At 47.1% G+C, this 19,627-nt stretch overlaps 2 protein-coding genes across 3 annotated transcripts; one reads left to right on the top strand and one right to left on the bottom strand.

Moving 5' to 3' along the window:
- Nucleotides 1-211: 211 nt before the first annotated feature.
- On the bottom strand, nucleotides 212-6,144 carry M6PR (mannose-6-phosphate receptor, cation dependent). Of its 2 annotated transcripts, XM_055809089.1 has the most exons (8): nucleotides 5,631-5,769; nucleotides 5,097-5,218; nucleotides 4,136-4,309; nucleotides 3,759-3,931; nucleotides 3,560-3,669; nucleotides 3,222-3,352; nucleotides 2,536-2,662; nucleotides 212-1,950 (listed from the first exon to the last, which is right to left on the bottom strand). In XM_055809089.1, the coding sequence occupies exons 2-8, from the start codon at nucleotides 5,186-5,188 to the stop codon at nucleotides 1,828-1,830; spliced, it is 930 nt and encodes a 309-aa protein (XP_055665064.1). In that variant the 5' UTR covers nucleotides 5,189-5,218; nucleotides 5,631-5,769; the 3' UTR covers nucleotides 212-1,827. The 2 variants fall into 2 exon arrangements, with proteins under 2 accessions (XP_055665064.1, XP_055665063.1); XM_055809088.1 differs by lacking the exon at nucleotides 5,097-5,218 and having other exon boundaries at nucleotides 5,631-6,144.
- A 3,832-nt stretch (nucleotides 6,145-9,976) lies between these two features.
- On the top strand, nucleotides 9,977-19,479 carry KLRG1 (killer cell lectin like receptor G1). Its single transcript, XM_005234431.3, has 5 exons — nucleotides 9,977-10,155; nucleotides 14,765-14,857; nucleotides 15,629-15,780; nucleotides 17,675-17,778; nucleotides 18,787-19,479. Exons 1-5 carry the CDS (start codon nucleotides 10,038-10,040, stop codon nucleotides 18,896-18,898), a joined length of 579 nt encoding a protein of 192 aa, XP_005234488.1. The 5' UTR covers nucleotides 9,977-10,037; the 3' UTR covers nucleotides 18,899-19,479.
- Nucleotides 19,480-19,627: the final 148 nt, after the last annotated feature.

The raw sequence follows: 19,627 nt of genomic DNA, 5'->3' as shown, positions 1-19,627 counted from the left end.
ACCTGAGCTAATAAAGCTTCATTTTTGAAGCCCTAAGGGAAGTGGAGTGATACAAGGTGGCAGCAAAAAAACCCACATACTGACACAGAGATCCATTCCTGGCAGAAGTAATTCAGGCATAAGGCACCATACACTAAGGACCCTTCATCTTTGGGTAAGAAAGATGCTCTGGCACAAAAAAAAGCTCCTGTTACATCAGCACAACACTTCACCAGGTTTTTTGGTCATTTTATTTTTGAAAGTTGTTTTGTACAAAAAAAAAATTACCTTAAACACCACCATGAAAAACAGTAACAACAGACTTAGTGACTTCCTATTTTTTCCCATGTTATAGGATTGAGACCATAACAAAAAGTCAAAGAAAGCAGGAATTATTTGCTGACTCTAAACCCAGCAACAAAGCAGGGCCACCCCTTTTCCCTCAATGTTACTGTTCAGACTGCTTTGGCAGTATTAAAAATACACAAACCTTGTCTTTATGCTGCTGCTAACAGTAGTGGCTTGCTTACAGTCTGCCCTCAAGACTGAGGACACTTCTCTTGTCAGTCTACAACAGGGCTGAATGGGATTCCTTAGAGTATAAGCCCCTCAAAAAGCAATTACTACTCAAGGTGCCAAGTTCCTGAACATTCCCATTAAGTCTTACAACTCAGCTGTACCTGCTTTTGACAGGGCCCCATGAGAAGGTCTGTCACTCCCAGCCAGTAGCAGTATGTAAATACCATCTGCACAGGGCAAGTGTCTTAAGACTAGTCTGCACCATGCTTAATATTTATGAAAACTGACCATCTAAGGGCAAGAATCCCTTATGCAGTTTTTAATCCTTGGCTTCCTTTTTTATAAAAATAAGTTCTGGTAGCTTCACGGAAAAACCCTCTGCCAACTGGGAGAGCATAAAATCACAATGCTGACAGTGACTGAGCCATGTGGGCAGTCACCTTGGGAGGTTTGTAACAGAACTCAAGTGGCAGCTGCCCATCTCATTTTGCCTTGATGCCAGTTTCAGTTTCAGCAAATGTTCCCTTTACTTAGCAGCACATCATTTCCTTTTGCTTCTCAGTGATTGAGAAGACAGAGACAATATTTTGACTGAACTGAAAAGTCGCAAGACTGTATTTAACTCCTATAGTTTTTTAGCATCACCCCTCTCCAGTCTTGAGAGGATGGCATGCATCCCTTTACATTTGTTGAAGGAAACTGGTGTGTACTCTTCAACATACTGCCATTAGGAAAAGACTGCAGAGGTGCTAATGCCTCTTCCAGCCCCATGGAGCCTGGTGTAGAGCACTCTGCAGGTTGTGCTGGCAGAAACAGTGCGTAAGAGTGCAAAAGCTAGAAAAGCTGAAAATGCAGTCAAAGGAAAATAATTCCAGTGTCTTACAGATCCTGTAAACCCTAGCAGGAGAAAAAAAAAAAAAAAAAAAGCACGAAAGATTTCTCCTACAGTCCCAGCTGTTTTAACCCATGGCCTCTTTTTCCTTCCCCTTTCCATACCCACCCATAGCCCTTTTCCCCTTTCAGTGATTAGTCTCCCACCTGCTCAGTGCTGAATTGCTTTCTTGCTGTCTTCTACTCCACTCTCAGCATTTTTGCCCCCCCACCTCTGCTGCATTTAAAAAAACCTAAACCAGCATTATATTCATAAGACATGCCATCAGGGACCAGTGCTGTTTACACCCAGAGGCATCCATGGGACTTGACGCACCAGAGACAGCAAAAGCAAATAGTGTAAAGAAAATCAGAAGTGAGAGAAGAACTGTCTGGGAGGCACCCAGCTAAACAAGCACTGGGGAGATGGGGAGAAAAGAACTCAGTGTTGAAAGCCTATCACATTGGTAGCAAGTGGTCATCCCGTTCTTCTGACTCCTCACCCAGCTGGTCATCACCCACACCACGGTATGCAGCTGGTGCATTTCGAGGCTTAGATCGGCAGACAAAGTCACAGCCATCCTGCAAGCACAGGACATCGCACTGGAATCAGACTGTATGCAACTGACTTGGCACCCAAAGCAAAGCAGCTTCTGTGATTTCTCTTTTGCTCAGGGATTATGCCTATCCCTGTGCTATCTGGGACAGGTCCCCAAAACTTGTCTTGGCATGAGAAGCACACATAAAAACATACTGCTCTCTCTTGAAAGCTCTGGACATACTGATCAACAATACGCAGCAACATCAGGCTGAGACAAGCACGGAGGATAGATTGCACTGGCTACAATGACCAAGGAGGGGTTTCAGGGAGTCAAACATATTGGAGTTCCCAGCTTAACATTCCTATGGGAAGTGTTAACTACTAACGAGCACGTGTTCTAGTCTGTTATGTAACTGTTGCAGGATATCAGTAGGAAATCAGTGTCAGCAAGGATTCAAAAAGAGTACTCGAGAAATAAAACTGATAACCTCTTCTTCTGCCTCAGGATACACTACCCTGGTGGTAAGTCTACCCAAGAGACCTAATCCATGAAGACAAGGCAGATGGCATTTTCATGTGTCCTGACATATGGGCCAGGCTGGGGATATATAGGGATTTTCACTCACCGCCACCAAATTGCCCAGATCTTGCCAGAAGGCAAAGTGAGGAAACTGTTCCATGCCCTTTGCTCCCACTACAAGGCGCTGGTAGAGGAACCCACCAATGATGTAGACTGCAATCAGTGAAGCAAACCTGGAGGGCAGAATTAAAAATCAAAGCTGAGGAAATCCTACAGACAAACTCTCCCAAGGCAGCTAGCTGCCTTAAATTGATATCAGAGCATCACTCAAGAACACAGCTATAAACAGAGACCAGACCAGAAAACATCCCCTTTTTCAAAAATCAAAAAAGTATTGATCTGCTAATATAAATAAATATAAATCTTTTCAGCAGCATTACAGGAAGCAATGCCTCTAAGCACAAGCACAGAAAATGAGTCAAGACTCCTGGTCTGAATTCCCAGCTCTGGCAAAGAGCTGTTGTGACTTCCTAAAACTGTAGGTTTTCCATGCTTCAGTGCACTTGCCTGTAAACTATGAAGGAGGATGTCTACAGAGAACAGAGCAGCTCTGCAGCATCATGCCTTGAGCAAGAGCTTTTGTCCAAAAAGCTCAGAGACATAGTAACATCTAACAGCGGCTGTGGATAGGTATACTACAATTATTTACTCTAGTATAGCATTTGCTATGTTTCTAAGTAAGTAACACTGGAGATTATGGCCCAGACACCAACAGCTCTTTCAATGACTCACGTGATCAGTAGAATGGAGCCAACACTGAGGTGGGAATCCTCCGCTGGACAAGCCACACTGCTGTCCATCTCAAAGAGGTAGAAACAGTCCTGTTCTTTTTCCCGCTCTTCTGAAATAATGCTGAATGAACTCTGCAATTTGGGAAAAAGTCAAGTCATGTGAAAATATGCCCGGGAATGCTGAACTTCACCAGAAGATGGTTTTATCACTGTTGGTGCGGCTAGGCAACAGACACTGAAGGACAGGAGAAACCCCTACTGCCTCCTCAAAGCCCTTCTGCTTATAAACAGCTGTTTGTCTGGCAGCCTTTTGCTCCTCTCCCACCTTGTGTCACTCACCGCTGTAACACCCCGCTTGCAAGAAATCATTATCACAGCTCTTCTCTTTTCACCACTGCAGTGCCTGCCATATGAATCACCTCCTTTATAAATCAGCATGATCCAGTCACCTACCAAGAGAGAAACAATACAGGCTGCAAATCCAGATCAGGAGGCAAAAGGCAGATGCTGAGCAAGAAAGCATTGAGTGGAATCTTACTTCCATTGAAGACCTGGGTTTCATTGATTCTTCCTATCACTGTGGTCTTTCCATTCTGTCTATCTGTTTGTACCAAGCCACCAAAATCGTGCAAGGTGCTGTTAACCTCCCTGCATACCCTGAAACTGTAGACATAGTTTTCCGTTTTCCCTTTCTCCACAGTCACGTTAAACCTGCAGCAGGGAGAGGACAGAACAGACAGCCCATAGGATTACAGAGAACAAGACTCAGAGCAGCAGACACTTGAGACCTGGAAGCCAGTCACAGCCCCTACTAACAGGGGAGCCCATTCTGCAGTCTGGCCCCAGATCTTCCCCTCCCCTTGGCACATGGGTAGCGCTGTGCGGCCCCAAGGCCTGCAAGGTGTTGTACAGTACCTCATTTGGCTCAGGGGCTCCAGCTTCTTCAGCAGGGCTTTTTCTGTTTGCGACTCACTGCTTTCATCACCAATCACATCACAGCTCCTCTCTTTCAACTGTTCAGCCCCCACGCTGACAGCAAAGGCCACAAAGACTATCAGCACAGCAGAGGTACAGCAAGGTGATGACATCCTGGGCACACACCACAGAGAACACAGAGGGTTAACTGCAAACTAACTCCAGGGTCACCAAGTCAATGATTGGCCACTTCCTCAGTCCTGACAGAAAAAGAAGTCAAAAACACAGTTCCCAAGGTCACTAAATCTGAATCTCTTGCACAGTCAAAGCCAATTCGTTGGGATGATCTGGGATTCTTTTCTGAATTTTGCCTCAGGACCACTAAAAGTTTTGCTGCTGAGCACATTAATTAGCATCGATTCAATCAGAGCAGAGCCCAGCAGGCTGAATGCTGGAGTAAGTTTTAATTACAAGCCACTGTTTGTTATTGCATTGCACTGAGAAGCCAGCCAGCAGAAAATTATTTACCAGGCCACTAATCAATCCCCTTTGCAGCTCTTGTGTGAAAAGCTTGTAGGGAATAGCCACTGTGATTAGTCAGGCAGTGTTTTTTCGAGTGCCTTAATAATCATAATTATGTTATTTTTCTGGTACTACTTTCGCTGAGAATCTTAAAGTGTTTAATAATGCTAAACTGCAACTTCACAGAACAGTTTTCTTCTGTTTCCACAGGGGAAGGAGGAAACTGACACGTCCTATCCAGCCGAAGAGGCAGTAACGAAGGTAATAACAAAATCCAGAAGATTTGGCTTTCAGGTTCATGCTGAAAGCACATATGAAACATTCAATGACTGCACCAGCCAACCACAGTGGCACAACAGATTCCCCTCTGCTTCTCCCGTTGCAGATTTCAGTAAAGCTCTAGATGCTGGTGGACGGCAACCAACAGACCCACAACTACCTAAGTGTCTGCCTGGCTGCAGCTAGGCAGAGCCTGCTAGAGGAACAGCCTGTGTTGCTGAACCGATTACCGCCCCCCCGCCCGGGGTCCATCGTGACAGCTTCAAGTGCCAAGCCAGCTCTCTGATGGCCACGGAGGTCAGATACAAATACGACAAGGTTAGAAAACGCTGAAACGAGGAAGCCTGTGACACAAGAACTCGTGATTCGTCTCTCACAAGACCAAAAGCAGAACCCTGCCCCTAGCGCTAGCCACAGCTGCTCCGGGCAGCTCCCTGCCAAACCCTTCGCTCGCAGACACGCTGAAGCGAAAGGCGATGCGGCCACTCTGTTCACCGTCCCCTCGGCCGGTCGCCGCCCCGGCGGAAGGCTGCCGCTGCCTGAGCCGCTGCCCAGCGCGGGGACGGGGCCCGGTTTCCCACCCGCGGCGGCCCCGGGGGCCTCGGTCCCACGCCGCGTCCCCGCCACCCGCTCTCCGCTTCTCGCCGGAGCGCCACCTCCCCCGTCACCCCCACTTCGCCGCCGCCGCACCCACCTGCTGCCGCCACCGCCCCGCCCGGCCTCCCCCCACCGCGCACGGGCACGGGCACAGGTTCGTCCGCTTCTATGGAAGAGCGATCCGGGGCTCACGGGCATCACATGCTGCGTGCCCGGCGGTGGCGGGGCGGCCCGGGGACCGCAGGCGCGGACAGCACCGGACGGCACCGGCCTCCTCTGCGGCACCGGCCGGCACCCCTCGCCCGCCCCGTGAACCGGAAGCAGGAAGAGCGAGGCGGAACTGGCGCCCTCTGCCAATGGGAGACCGGGAGCCACCGGGATTTCCCCGCCCACTAGCGATTCCTCAGCGAATGAAGAGCGGCGATCCAAAGAGGCGGCTGCTAAAGCCCGCCCCAGCCTATAAAGGGAGCGGCTCCGGAGCCCGCCTCCTGCCTCTTCTTCACCCAATGGCAGGTGAGCAAAGGCGTGAAGGTCCCGCCTCCCCTCTCTTCTCCAATAGAACGATGAGGGCCAGCAGACAGGCGTCCCGTAGCGCCCGCCGCCTGATCCCCCCCCCCCGGCCGAGAGCCCGGAGCGCGCCTCGAGGCGGGAGCCGCTCGCCCAATGGCGGAGAAGCGCGCCCCACCCCCCGCCCCGCCTCTCCTCCGCCCGCCCGCCCGCCCGCCTGAGGCGCCGCCGCCGCCGCCGGGCCGGGCCGAAAGGCGCTTCGTGCACGCGCTGCGTGACTTTTCCACCTGGAGGCCGAACCGCTGCCCCTCACACAGGGTCGGGTCACCTGCAGGCGGGTGACCGCCTCAGTAAAGGTGGAAGACCCCCCCAGGCTCGCCTGGCCTTCCCCTCGCCCCGCGGCTGAAGGTGGCAGCAGGCCACCGCTGTCACTGGGCTTTGCCGCGCCCCCCGTGTACCTCCAGAGTGACTTACGGTTACACGGGCCAGGGAGCCCGCTGTTCATAACGCTGCTCTGGGGCCTTGGTCCGTCTGGTTTGGCCCTGCCTGACGCGGCTGTTTTGTTACACTTCGGAATGGAAGTGTCTCTTCCACCTCCTGCAAGTTTTGCCGCTCAGAGGAATTCTGATTATTCACTAGTCCAGCTGATTATGCACTAGGTTGGTGAACGTGAGCGTCTTGGTTATGATTAATAAAGGTATAAATGATTTGAGACTGGCCTATTTCTTAAGTCATGCCCCCACCATGATGGTAAGAGAGTCTGCTTTCCAGGGCTCTGTTACTGGAAGGGACGGACATTCTTTGCCGGAGATCTGAGGCACTTGCATCTTTAGTTAAGAAAGAAATGCTGGACTTGGCAAACTTGCCGACATGCTGGAGAAGCCACTTGTTTGAGAGGAGTTTGAGAGGCTTCCCTATGGTGTGCTGCTTCACTAGTGAAGAACTGGGAAGGAGCATTGTCGGCTCCTGGAAAACTGATTGATTTAGTCCTGCTGTTATTTGTGTCCTACTGCTGATTCCACTGCAAGTATAGCACAAGCATCTCAGCTGCAGAACTCACATTTGTTTATATTCACACTTAGCTGTTAACCGTGTGTTCCCTGCATACCTCCTACGGTGCAATCGCTTCCTTTCTGTTTCCTGTTCCAACTGAGAACTGAACTTATTGCTGATATTTGAGAGAAAATGGCAAAACACATCAAAACAGAGCTTTTAATTCTTCCCTGCCAGCCTTCACTGCTCCACTTGTTCTCAAATAATGCCGTCTTTGTGATCACTCTGGCCTTGCAGGCAGCCTGCAGTGCCTTTGGCTGCAGCCTGCAGTGCCTTTGGCCACAGCCTTTTCCCCTTGGTCTGGGCACTTAAGCTGTGTCTGAACCTCATTGGTTTCTTTCCAGCCACACAGATTACATTCCCAACTAAACTCCCCTCATGACTATAGCAAATTCTCCCTCTCTGAGCCTGACAGCTCTCTTTAGACTTCTCCAATATCCATCCAAAACATTCAGGAGAGACTTTCCTTCTCTTGTGTTGCTCTGCTGTCTTCTGCCTTCTCCTTCCTTTCAAGTACAGACTCCCTGTCTTGCTATCTACAGGCCCTACCCAGGATTGGAAGGAATCTTGTGGGTGCAATACACCACCCTTAGGGGCAAGTGTGTGATGAAGGAATTTGCAAAAATAACCAGTCCATGCCTTCTCAGACACGTGCATTGGAACACATTGGCCACAACACTCTATCAAACTAACCATCCTCCCAGGCAATCATTCTCAAATTTACAGCATATCACCAGGACGGGGAGCAATCATCTCTGTCCTAGAACTGGAAACCATGGCAAACTACTTTGCTGAGGATGCCCGAACAGTTCTTGTAAATGAACTGTACCAGTGGTGAAGATGTACGCCCCAGGCCTGGCAAACATCCTGTCGTGGTTTAACCCCAGTCAGCAACCAGGTACCACACAGTCACTTGCTCACTCCTGCTCACCCAGGTGGATGGGGAGAGAACTGGAAAGGAACATAAACTTCAAGGGTTGAGATAAGAACAGCTTTGCTTAGGTAAAGCAAAATCTGAGCACGCAAACAAAGCAAAGCAAGGAATTCATTCACTGCTTCCCATGGGCAGGCAGGTGTTCAGCCATCCCCAGGAAAGCCGGGCTCTGTCACATGTAATGGTTACTCACGAAGACAAATGCCATAATGCAAAATGTCCCCCACCTTCGTTCTTCTTCCCCCAGTTTATATACTCAGCATGACATCATGTGGTATGGAATACCTCTTTGGCTAGCTTGGGTCACCTGTCCTGGCTGTGTCCCCTCCCAATTTCCTGTGCCCTTCCAGCTCTCTCGCTGGCAGGGCCCAAGGAACCGATAAGTCCTCGATCCAGTATAAAGATCACCCAGCAACAACTAAAAACATCAGCGTCCTATCAACCTCACCCCAAATCCAAAACAGAGCGCTGCACCAGCTACTAAGAAGAAAATCAACTATCCCATCTGAAACCAGGACACATCCCCAATCTGAGCATGAAGTGGAAGGGATCAGAATCTGGCTTGAAACAGAAATCAGCCAGCCATGCAGCTAAGAGGTTTCTCAGGATGCTGGAAGCATTAGTAGTCTCCACTATAGAATTGTAGAATCATTTAGGTTGGAAAATGCCATTGAGATCACTGAGTCCAACCATTAACCTAGCACTGCCAAGTCTACCACTAAACCATGTCCCTACATTCCATATCTAGACATCTTTTAGATACCTCCAGGGATGGTGGCTCAGCCACTTCCCTGAGCAGCCTGTTCCAATGCTTGGCAACCCTTTTGGTGAAGAAATTTTTCCTAATACCCAATTAAATCTCCCCTGCCATAACCTGAACTATTGTCCCCAAAGCTCAGTCTTCACTACTTCAGAAGAAAACTATCCTTTCCTGTTATTGCTGACCACAGAGTCACAGAATGACTGCGTTTGGAAGGGACCTCTCAAGGTCATCCAGTCCAACCCCATGCTCAAGCTGGGCCATCTACAGCCAGTTGCCCAGGACCGTGTCCAGATGACTCTCCATGGAGGGAGATACCACAAACTCTGGCCAACCTGTGCCAGTGTTCAGTCACTTTCACAGTTAAAAAGTGTTCCCTCTGAACATCCTGTCTTTCAGTTTGTGCCCATTGCCTCTGGTCCTGTCACCGGGCACCACTGAAAACAGAGCCTGGCTCTTCTTGTATCCTCCCTTCAGGTATTTATATACATTAATAAGATCGTCCCCAAGATGTCTCTTATCCAGGCCAAACAGTCCCAGCTCTCTCAGCCTTTCCTCATAGGAGAAATGCTCCAGTCCTGTTATCATCTTTGTGGCCTGTTGCTAGGCTGTCTGCAGTATGTCCATGCCTCTCTTGTACTGATGCTATTGAGATGTTGACTCAGAGGGTCTTGAGGGATGCCAGCTCTCAGTGCCTGCCTGTCACAAGCACATTCACACTGGGTGTTGGATGTGGGCAGAGTTCCTGGTACAAGTGTCCGAAGATCACAGGGTTTCCTTCTCAAACCTGTGCTTGTCCACCTCTCCTTCCCTTTTGACAGCAGTTGGGCTGCCAGTTTGCCGTAGCCATCGCTTATCCCACTTTTCACCTTGTATTCTTGCTATTCACCTTTTCACCTTGCGTTCTCGCTATCCACCCACTTCTGTCTCTTCAGAGTGGCACACATTCTCACAATTACTGTGTGTAATCATAGCCTCTTGCATTGGTAACAATTAGAATACCCATGAACTCTTTAACTAATCACCTTTTCCACTAATGACTGTTAGGTTAGGAAATGGAAGTTGTTGCACTTCTACTGCTCTCCATTCTGTCGTGAATTTGGTTACTCTGAGCAGCTGGAGATAGAGGTTGCAACTTCACCATTTTTGTCTTCTCAATGTAGCCTCAGGTTTCCTGTTTCAGAGTCATTGAGCCCTGTTGCTCAACAGCTTGATCGAAACATCTTGTCATACGCACTCTTTGCTTTGGCATGGAGGGAAGCAGATCAGAAACTTCTGCAGCCGAAGAGAGCGAAGAAATAATTTATACTTCTGTTAAATTCTCTCAGACTTCTCTGACGAGGGCCAAAGCTGCAAAAGAAAAGAGAGGTAAGAAAGCTGGATGAGGTAGGTCAACAAAAGATTTTATTTTGAGCGAAAGATCTAAGAAAAACTCTGAGCTGGCCACTGATTGTGAGTGCCAGCTCACGGTGCTGTTGCTTTGGTTCTGAAATTATCATATTTTAATGTGATAAAAGCTGATGGTCAGAGATCCAGCATTGTTCCCCTCCCTCTCTCCATCAGAGCCCTTTTGGTGTCTACTGGGCATTCAACCCAGGCATCCTTTACTCCAAAAGAGGGCTGCAGTTTTAAAGTTGTCTGCTTGTCAGCAATAAGCGACTGTCAGCAATATTCTTTGAAGGGTAGGCGAGATGTGAGTACAGATAAATTAGAGGCGTATGCTAATCAGAGATCAGAGACAGAGGAGGCATATGAAATCATCCAGTCTCTCTCCCGTGGGGCTCTGCAGGATTCTTTTGTGATACATTTTTTCCCGTGTTTTCTCCATTCTAATTTTACATACCTCCCAGTGAGAAAATTTTCAGCTCTTGCCTTGAGACAATTTTCCAGGGCATTTTACAATCAGACTGATTTTCTTAGCACTTTCCTTAATTTTTCCTCTTTCCGTATTTCCACTCCATTCCCCCTTTTCAGGCCTTGCAAATCTCACACCGAAAAACTTCTCTGGCTGCCTAGTTGAGAAATACCACCTTAGAGGACTGAGCTTTTGCATTGGCGATCATTCTTTGTACACGTCTGCTTCCCGTGAGCTGATAGCTTTTCGTCTAGATGCTCGTGTGCTTTAGGCAAGTTGTGTTGCATTGGCTGCAACACTAATGGTTGACTGTAGCTTTTTCCCCAAGCTGTTACAACAACAGGGGCTCTCGCTGTGGGATACGAGATTTCTATGCCCTGAATTGCACATATCTGTGGTTATTACTGCTGCCTGCTCACTTGCTGCATTATGGAAACACAGCCAGCACAGAAATCCTCAAGATCCTATCTGGTAATCACACTCCCATCTTCTTGGATGGCAGTCTTCCTTTTGCGTGTGTTTTCATCAGAAATGATGTTTTCTGTTGCATCAGAAAACACAGGAACATCCCCTCATTCCCAGTTATTTGTGTTCACTCCTGCCCTGTTGCGGGTGGAGATTACCTAATGCCCTCTTGAGATGTTTGCAGTTTTCTCTTCAATATTCCTCCCCTCTAAATTCCTTTATGTACCCTCAACTTTTTGAGCTAAAGTCAGAGGGCCTAAAATAAGGAAGCTGATCTTTGAACACACTTTCTGTGCTTATTACTTGATTATTTCCCAGTTCTCTTCTGCAGTACAAGGAGTCCCTAAGTGCAATTTAAGTACTTTCTTTAGGAGATCTTTATTTCCAGCTCTGTCCCTGGCTCTATCACTTTTGAGAGATGTGCTTTCAGGTATTCATCTCTGTTTTCAAATGCACATGCTTGCTACTAAGTCATCCCTGCGATGCAGTATCACAGGTATATCACAGGTGTATAGATCCATCCTCTGGTCAAACCAACTGGTTTTGGCTCTCATGGACTCCTCAAAACCGAAAAGTTGCCCTGGCTTTCTTCTGTTTGGTTTCCAGAGTGCCTTAGATATGCCACACTACCAAAATGTCAGTCCAGCAGTCAGTTAAGACAGCGTTAACCTGTGTGGCGCGCTTGCAGTAACAGTGATAATCAGGTCTGTGCCATAGCCAAGGACAGGATCCTCATTTTTCAAATCCTCCTCTCTGGCTGTAGGTGGTCATGCTGCTCCCATACTGACGTAGGCAGGAGCTGAGGGGAGTTAATTGGGACAGCACAATGACATTCTTCAGATTGCCCTAGAAGACGTGAATTATAAAATGTTAACAACTTTCAGTTTTTGAACTGAATCTGAACTCCCAAACATAGGAATACTGGGTCATGTTTCTTGCAGATGAATGCAGTGTATCACAGGCATTTCTCCAGAGCACTGAGAGACCTAAAGGGGTGTTTTGTATACTAGAAAGTTATAACATCGGATATTTATGTTATATGTCCATTGCTTCACTTCTCCCTTCCCTTGGGGAGATTCTTGGCACAGTTTCCCAGATAACTCATGGACATATTTATTGACGCTTCATTCAGATGTTTCTCCTCTGTTTCAAACTCATTTCAGGTACTTCTCCCATCCCGTCCTCTTCTACATCCTATCCTCTGCTGAGGCAGGTGCAGGTTTGCTGGGAGGCTCCTGCCAGTACAAGGTGCCACATGGTGCCTGGGGGAGCTCCGGCTGACTTGAGGTGGGTGAGTCCCCTCCTGGGGTCAGCCACTGCAGAGGCTGGATGAGCTGGCTCTGTGGCCAGGCAGGGGCAGAGATATGGCTGACCTGGAGACAGGTACACCTGGGAAGCTCAGAGTTTCAGATGTGGTCCAGGAGCTAAGGATCAAGCACAAACCCTTGAACCTGTTTTAAAAAGGGGGAACTGCAGCGACTCCTTTTTGCAAGGGTTAAAATCTTAATTTACAGAATTTTTTATTCCACTTTCCCTGGATTCCACTGATCACTGCAGTTCAAGTGAGACTTAAATTCACCTCGAACACTTCATTATGACTTCCTTACTTTCTTTTTCCTCCCAAGATTATCTAATGGCATAATTTTTCATTTTTAAGAACTTAAGTGAACTCTCCCACTGCTCTGGTTGTGGAAGTGCCCTGAGATTTTGTTTTGATGCCGAGTTGAGTCAGTTCCTTTTTTTCTGCCGTTGGTTTGAAACAATAGAGGGTGAGCTGCTCTGTTCATTGCCAGGAGGCACCAGTTCCGGTGCCCAGTGCTGACATTTAAGTATTAACCGTTTCACTGACTGTCATTCCAGCCACCTTGTCCTGAAAGTAATTTTCCCTAAAATCAGGAACAGTGATCTGGAAAATGCAGGAGATGGCTTCTTTGAGAGGCAATAAAGGAAGGAAAACAAGAGCAAATCCTCAGACATGTGGTCTCAGAACACAGAATTATGTTTCAACAGATAGTTACCATCTTTTACTTAGTTTTCAGTTGTAATTTGCAGAGAAGAAGCTCCACCCTACCCCTTAATCTTGGGCTGACTCCGTTCCCTTGAGGCTTAATTTGATGGCAAAATGCAGGTCACCGGGGGTACAAGGCTGACTTGCAAGAGGAACAGAGAGCAGGCAGAGAAACCAACTACCCTGTTCAAGTCCTTCAGTTCTCCCATCGTCCTCTAGCACAAGGCTGAGTAGATTGTACCTGAAAAGTCTTTCTGTATTTTGTAGCTGAAAAGAGATGGAGTTTTGTTCTTTAATTACGATTAAATACATAAATAATAAAATGTTGCTATTTTTTAACTACAAGTGGGGCAGCTGGAAGATCCTGCAAGCTTCAGGAAACACAGCAAAACCTTTACCTTAGGGAAGGTCTTTCTTTGAGAAGAATAATGCTTACAATGAAACTCTCATGCCTCTCGCTTGTTACCTTAGAAACTTCTTTTAGCCAAAACCGCAGGTCTAAATATGTTGCTATAAACCAGAAACCAGTGTTAAGACTGGTGAGCCTGCAAACTGGTCTAAGATCAAAATAGATTAATTTTTATTAATTTATTGATCTGATCTGCTTTCTGTATTTGGACAAAGCTTCCAATGCTTAAAGGATGCATTCTTGCTTTTAAGTGAAGTCCCTTTCCCTTCTGTTTTAGCACTGACTTTCTTTGCCCTTCCCACAATAATCTTGATACATGATGTACGTTTGTTTTCAGCCTCCACCAAGAAATGTTAAAAAAATTCTCCCTTACCGCTTACCAATATTTTATTCTTTTAGCCATCCCTTTTAAATTGTCTCTGACAAATTTCCTCATTTCCCTGTAGTTTCCCATTTTGAAATTATTATACCACAGTGCCTTTTGTTGTTGTTGTTGGTTTTAACGTCTGTTGAATTTCAGTGCACTTGTGTTCACTGCAGCAGAGATTCAAGGCTGGCCTTCCCATCCTGCCACCCCACTATGGTAGAGGCAGATGAGAATGGAGGACTGACTTGGGAGTGTCCCGGGAAGATGTAAAATAACCATGTGTTTAAGTTTGTGAACAGATTGCTGAGAAACATATCGCTAGTGGTTGCTGAGAGAGCTGGGGGAAAGGCCTTGGGTTCCTTTTTGCATTTAAGCTGGAACCTCGTGGCTGTGGCGATGCAGCTCTGCTTTTTTGCCCTGCACTTCAGTGCTGAGGCAGGTGCAGGTTTGCTGGGAGGCTCCTGCCAGTACAAGGTGCCACATGGTGCCTGGGGGAGCTCCGGCTGACTTGAGGTGGGTGAGTCCCCTCCTGGGGTCAGCCACTGCAGAGGCTGGATGAGCTGGCTCTGTGGCCAGGCAGGGGCAGAGATATGGCTGACCTGGAGACAGGTACACCTGGGAAGCTGAGACAGGGACTGATGGCCCCAAGCCCAGCTGAAACAGGGCCCTGGGCTGGTGGGTAGGGACATGGTGAGGCTCTGGGGAGGCTGGGCAGGGACAGCAATGGCAGCAATGTACGGAATATGCCCAGACAGAGATGCTTGAAATACTTCAGTTCCCTGTGGAAATGCCCAGGACACAAACAAACTATGTAAAAGCACTGTCAGTTTTCAGGTGGCTCCTGTTCACTATGGTTTCTTTTCTCTTTTACAGCTCCCTGTCTGTGGCCAGCAGTTGTGCCAGGCTTGGCTATAGCCTTTGGGATATTGAGCATCTCCCTAGCGATTGCTTTGATTTGGAAGATGAGTAAGTGCACAAAGGGGTGCTTAGGATGAGCAGCCAACAGCAAAGGACTGGATACTCGTCTAAGTACAGGAGCTCAGATCCTGAATGCCACTATATGGGGCTAAACCAAAAGCTATTCTAGGTTTCCACCAGCATTAAGTACCCACTGCCTTTCCAGAATATTGTGAAGAATATTGTGAAGAATATATTCCTTGTGCAAACCCCAGGCAGCCTATTTCAGATCCTGTGGCGAAGAACAGTGATACATATTAAAAGGTTTTTGTACACTTGTCTGCTGCAATTATAGTGGTAAACAGTAGAACAAATCTGCAAAATCTATAACACTTTTGCACGCATGCAGAAAGTGCTAGACCACATGAGAAAACGTACTGTTCGCTGTTATAATCCATTCAACTGATGTGTGACACAATCACGCTGCACCCGCAGGATGATGTACTTTTTCCCTTTATTTTTTGCACACCCAGAGCCTTGTCTGCTTTCAGACAGACAATTTTAGTTCTCAGGTATCTGAGTAGTTCAGAGGAAATGGAGTGGGTGGGTGAGGGGCAGCCCCAGCGTCAGAGTGCATGTGACTCTTGTATGAAGATTTGGAAATTGCACAGAGGCTCTGAAGTTCAGTGTTCATGCATTGTTATTTTTAGATGTTTATTCTGACTTGTGTTTTCTGCATTGCAACTACCCAGAAGAGTTGCTTTTCATCAGGTCCTTGTTGACAAGTGTCTTCCTGTTGGTTAATGGTAGGGAAAAGCTGGTATTTTGTTTCCTTTACAGGTCACTCCCATCCACGCTGCCCTGAGCAGTGGGTGGCCTACAGAGGGAGCTGCTACTCCTTCTCCAGGGAGAGGAAGGACTGGCATTCCAGCCGGGAATCCTGCCGGGCACAGGGAGCTCATCTCCTGGTGGTCAACGATGCCTTGGAAATGGTAACGACTTTCTTATTCTTTGAGCATCTTCCATTTCCTTGCAGATACCTCAGTGACTGACACCCAAGCAGTGCTGTCACTGGCAATATTTTGGCTTTAAAGAAGAGGAAGGATTTATGCCTGCAACGTTACTGTGCATTTCCAGTTTCAGTATACACCTTAGAAGTTCCCAGCAGGCAAAGAAACAAAGGGAGGGGAGAGGTGAGGGTCACTGTCAGCTAAGCAGAATCATCCTATGAAGGATGTTAGGAGACAGCCTTCTCCACTCCCACTCTCCACCTCCCCTCCTATACCCAATAAAGCAGATATGAATGATTACAGGAAAAGACTGTGCACTGTGCAGTCGCTGTACAAGCCAGCAAGTACCCACTCTCCAGACATGCTTCCTATGCAAAAGCGATACCTCTGCTCCCTGCACCGCTCCAGCTCCTCCTGCTCAGTGACCCTTGCCATTCCCTGTGTTATTGCATGGATATTTCTTCCTCGGTCTGTTTTCAATGCTTACTTCCTCTCTTGGCCAAAAAACCCCGGTTGTGCTGGTGAAATCAGAAACTATCTGTTTCACTGCTCATTTTGCAGCAGGTGCTCATCAGGAGCAGGGACATGTATGACCACTAAAGAAATGGGTAGAGCTGATCACTAGGGAGCTGAGGCACATCTGCCTAAGTAGAGCAGAAGTAGTCGATCTGGTTTTGTGCAAGCCAGGTCTTATTAGCTCAGGTCCAATGAACGTGGACAGCTTCCAGTGCCTGGACAGAAGTTGCATTGTATGTTCTGTGGGGGCTTACAAAACCAGGTCTCTGCTCAGTTGGAACTGTTCTTGCTCTCATGCTTGCTTAGGCAAATCCTGATTCCTTGGGAAATATCCATCTTCCCAAGATTACCCATTTCTCTGCGTGAAGAAAACCTCCCTGGTCCAGCTGCTTTTTTACTACTGTCTCTGCTACTAGACCGTTACCTATTATCCCCGCTCAGACTTCCCCACGTAAGCAAGACTTTTCTAGCTATCCAGGCCCTATGCTGCAAAGGCTGTGACTGTTCATCCTCCCTGTGCCAGGGAAACATAGTCAACTCCAAACCACCAGCAGCACTCAAACATTCCTCAAGCTGCTCCTATTCCCACCACTTTACCAAGGCAGCTTTGTTAAAGCTTCTGCGTGAAGATACCTGTGCTGAAGCTTTGTTTATGGCAGCAGGAGATAAGGATGGAGGCCAGCCATACCACTGAGAGGTTGCTGTTGTTAGGTTTCATTGCAAATGTGGACTAACGTTCATCTCGTCTGTCTTTTTTTCTTTTTTTTTTTTTTTTGGGGGGGGGGTGGGTGGGAGGGAGGATTTACTTCAGGGCTGAGTTTCTAACAGTAAACAAGTTAAAGGTTAGATGAAAGGAAATGAACATTGAAAACATGTAGGAGGAAAGTCTGTATAAAATTTAATGAGCTTTGGTCCTGGGCTCTTTTACACAGATCTGCCAGCACCTGCTCTTCCTGCCCCAACCTGATTTCACCTTTAATTCTTAATACTTTGTATTAGCTTGCTACCTAGCTGTATGGTAGAACATTAATATTCCTACATAAAGCTCTGTGTAAGAAACTCCAGGAGCCTTGGGTGCAGTTGGTTCACATATATTGCCCTGAGAAATGTCCTTTGAAGAACCTGCCCAGGACCCTTGAAAGCACGCTTGCTTCCTTGCCAGTGTACACATCTTTTATTCTAGGCATGATCTTTAAAGCTGATCTTCCTGATTAGAAAAGGTGGAGAAGCAGTGTTGTCAGTCACTTAAGGAATAGTCTAGCAAAGGGATGTATATTGCTCTCTGTTCTCTTTACTTATCCTTACTTCCATTTTCAGGCAGACTTCCATTAATGACTTTTCAATTCATCACCATTTCTAGGACCTGTTCAAGAGTATTCAAACAAGATGTTTCTGGGTTGGACTGAGGAACAGCACAGGCTCTGGATGGATTTGGGAAGATGGCTCTGTACTCAATGGCACCAAGTGAGCTTCCTTCTGTTTTAAAAACAGAATTTTTTAATTTAATTTAAATTAATTTAAAACCAGAATAATTCAGCTTGCCTGGTGTTCCAGCACCCAGAGTTCCTGCACCAGATCTCAGGAGCGTTCTTCCTGCATGGATTTTCTTCTTATCGTCATCTATATGGCACTAAACTCAAAAGGGTCTGCTTTTCCCTGCCCCGCACCTTGTAAAGGCATGTACCTGTGAAAAGTAGGGTTAATGTTTGTATCTCACTCTCTGCTTCCCTCCAGCTGCTCAGACCAAGGATTATTTACCTGTGCTGTCCACAGAGTTGCTCATTCAGAAAAGCATACAGTCCATCTTGGCTTTACTGGCTTTAGCCACCTTGCACCCATTCTGCCAAGTGCTGGTGTCACTGGGTGCGAGGACCTAGCCCTTTGCTGCTTCACCGGTGCCAACCCCAGTCAGAACCTTAATTTTGGCAGTGTTTACTTGGACAAAACTCAGTTTTCTGCATGAGGGAAAACATTATGATCTGGTCTAGTAACTTTGCCTCACCCTTTCCTTTTTATGGCAGTTAAGACAATGAGTTAGTCTGTGACACTTCTCCAGCAAGGAAACTCACCCGAGATCTCACTGTCAGTAGGTCAGTACTCTAAACACTTGGCTTAGTTCCAATCTTTAATCCACTTTTCTGTTATTACAAACTCCTTGAAGGAGATCATCTTTCCATGAAACTCTCAGCACTGCCTTTCTCATGCTGGTGGATACCACTGCCACTGCAGGGCATCATGTCTGTTTGGTTCTGGTTTGGGTTCCACAATGGTAAAATTCCTTAGATGTGTAATCTCCAGGTAGATGAGTTATTTGGTGGATGTTTTGTTTTCTAACAGCTGCCCTTTGGAGGCTGGGTTTTTTCACTTCCTCTGGGCTCCACCCTTCAAAATCAGATGTTTTTTCTTTCTTGTCTCCAGGAGACAATCTCAGCATTTTCTCTCAGTCTCACTTTCGTTCTGCGTCTCTTGCAGGGTCCTCTCTAACAGCCCCGTGCAACACTGTGCTGTCCTGATGAACAATCACTTTCAAGCCTCCAGCTGTGAATTTTCTACTTCATGGATCTGTGAGAAATCTCTTAGATAAATCCATATACATTTTCATCTCATAACCATCTCATCAGTAGTACAAGTGGATCATTTTCCTGAAAACCAAAGCTCTACACAAGACCAAGGACTTGCCCTTTCCACACCCTCACAAAGGTGTTTTGCAGGGACAGGTTTGTTGCCCGTAAGGGTGAGTTATCCGTAGTAGTAGGTCCGTTCTCTGTCCACATGTGTTGGATTACTGCTGTTTGTGACCAGATGAGAGCTGGGACATATTCCCTGGCCTAGTCTTTGCCTTATTTGTCCTATAATGGCAAACAAAAATTGTGTCACAACAGATGCCGGGTCTTCAGATCTCTGAGCCAGCCATTTTCCTCCATTCCTGAGCATCAGATTCATTTCCATTCCCTGCATCTCCATTGTCTGGTGCCAGCAGGGCTGGGATGATGAAGCCTGCTTTTCACTGTCAGAAACATATAAACAGACTTCTTCCACTGGCAGCCTTTCCTTTTGCGTCCCAGTGATGTTAGGGGGAGCGAAGAGAGTGAAATTAGATAACAGCTTCTGTAAATCCAGCAGTGAAAATAAAGCTCCAGTACTGCACTGGACAGCAAGTGTGTACCCATGTCATTACTTCTTTGTGTTGGAAGGAACCAGCTGCACACCATGTTCTATAGGCCAGCTTCAACCAAAGCAGTCAAGAGGCTGGGTTTCTGGAGTCAAAGGAGTACAGTTAATTGTGTGTTGTAAGACCATACTTCCTTCTCCA

The sequence above is a fragment of the Falco peregrinus genome, chromosome 6 (genome assembly GCF_023634155.1).
Source record: "Falco peregrinus isolate bFalPer1 chromosome 6, bFalPer1.pri, whole genome shotgun sequence".
Lineage (NCBI taxonomy): Eukaryota > Metazoa > Chordata > Aves > Falconiformes > Falconidae > Falco > Falco peregrinus.
The sequence above is the reverse complement of the archived record's forward strand: the minus strand, read 5'-3'. Positions and strand labels throughout refer to the sequence as shown.

Bases quoted from the DNA above. Each gene is read 5' to 3' on its own strand.
- M6PR (XM_055809088.1), bottom strand. From the start codon at position 5,731: ATGCCCGTGAGCCCCGGATCGCTCTTCCATAGAAGCGGACGAACCTGT. The intron at 4,310-5,630 runs GTGGGTGCGGCG...GTGTGTGCCCAG, and splicing joins CGGGGCGGTGGCGGCAGCAG to GATGTCATCACCTTGCTGTA. The intron at 3,932-4,135 runs GTACTGTACAAC...TCCCTGCTGCAG, and splicing joins GAGCCCCTGAGCCAAATGAG to GTTTAACGTGACTGTGGAGA.
- KLRG1 (XM_005234431.3), top strand. From the start codon at position 10,038: ATGGAGGGAAGCAGATCAGAAACTTCTGCAGCCGAAGAGAGCGAAGAA. The intron at 10,156-14,764 runs GTAAGAAAGCTG...TCTCTTTTACAG, and splicing joins AGCTGCAAAAGAAAAGAGAG to CTCCCTGTCTGTGGCCAGCA. The intron at 14,858-15,628 runs GTAAGTGCACAA...TTTCCTTTACAG, and splicing joins TGCTTTGATTTGGAAGATGA to GTCACTCCCATCCACGCTGC.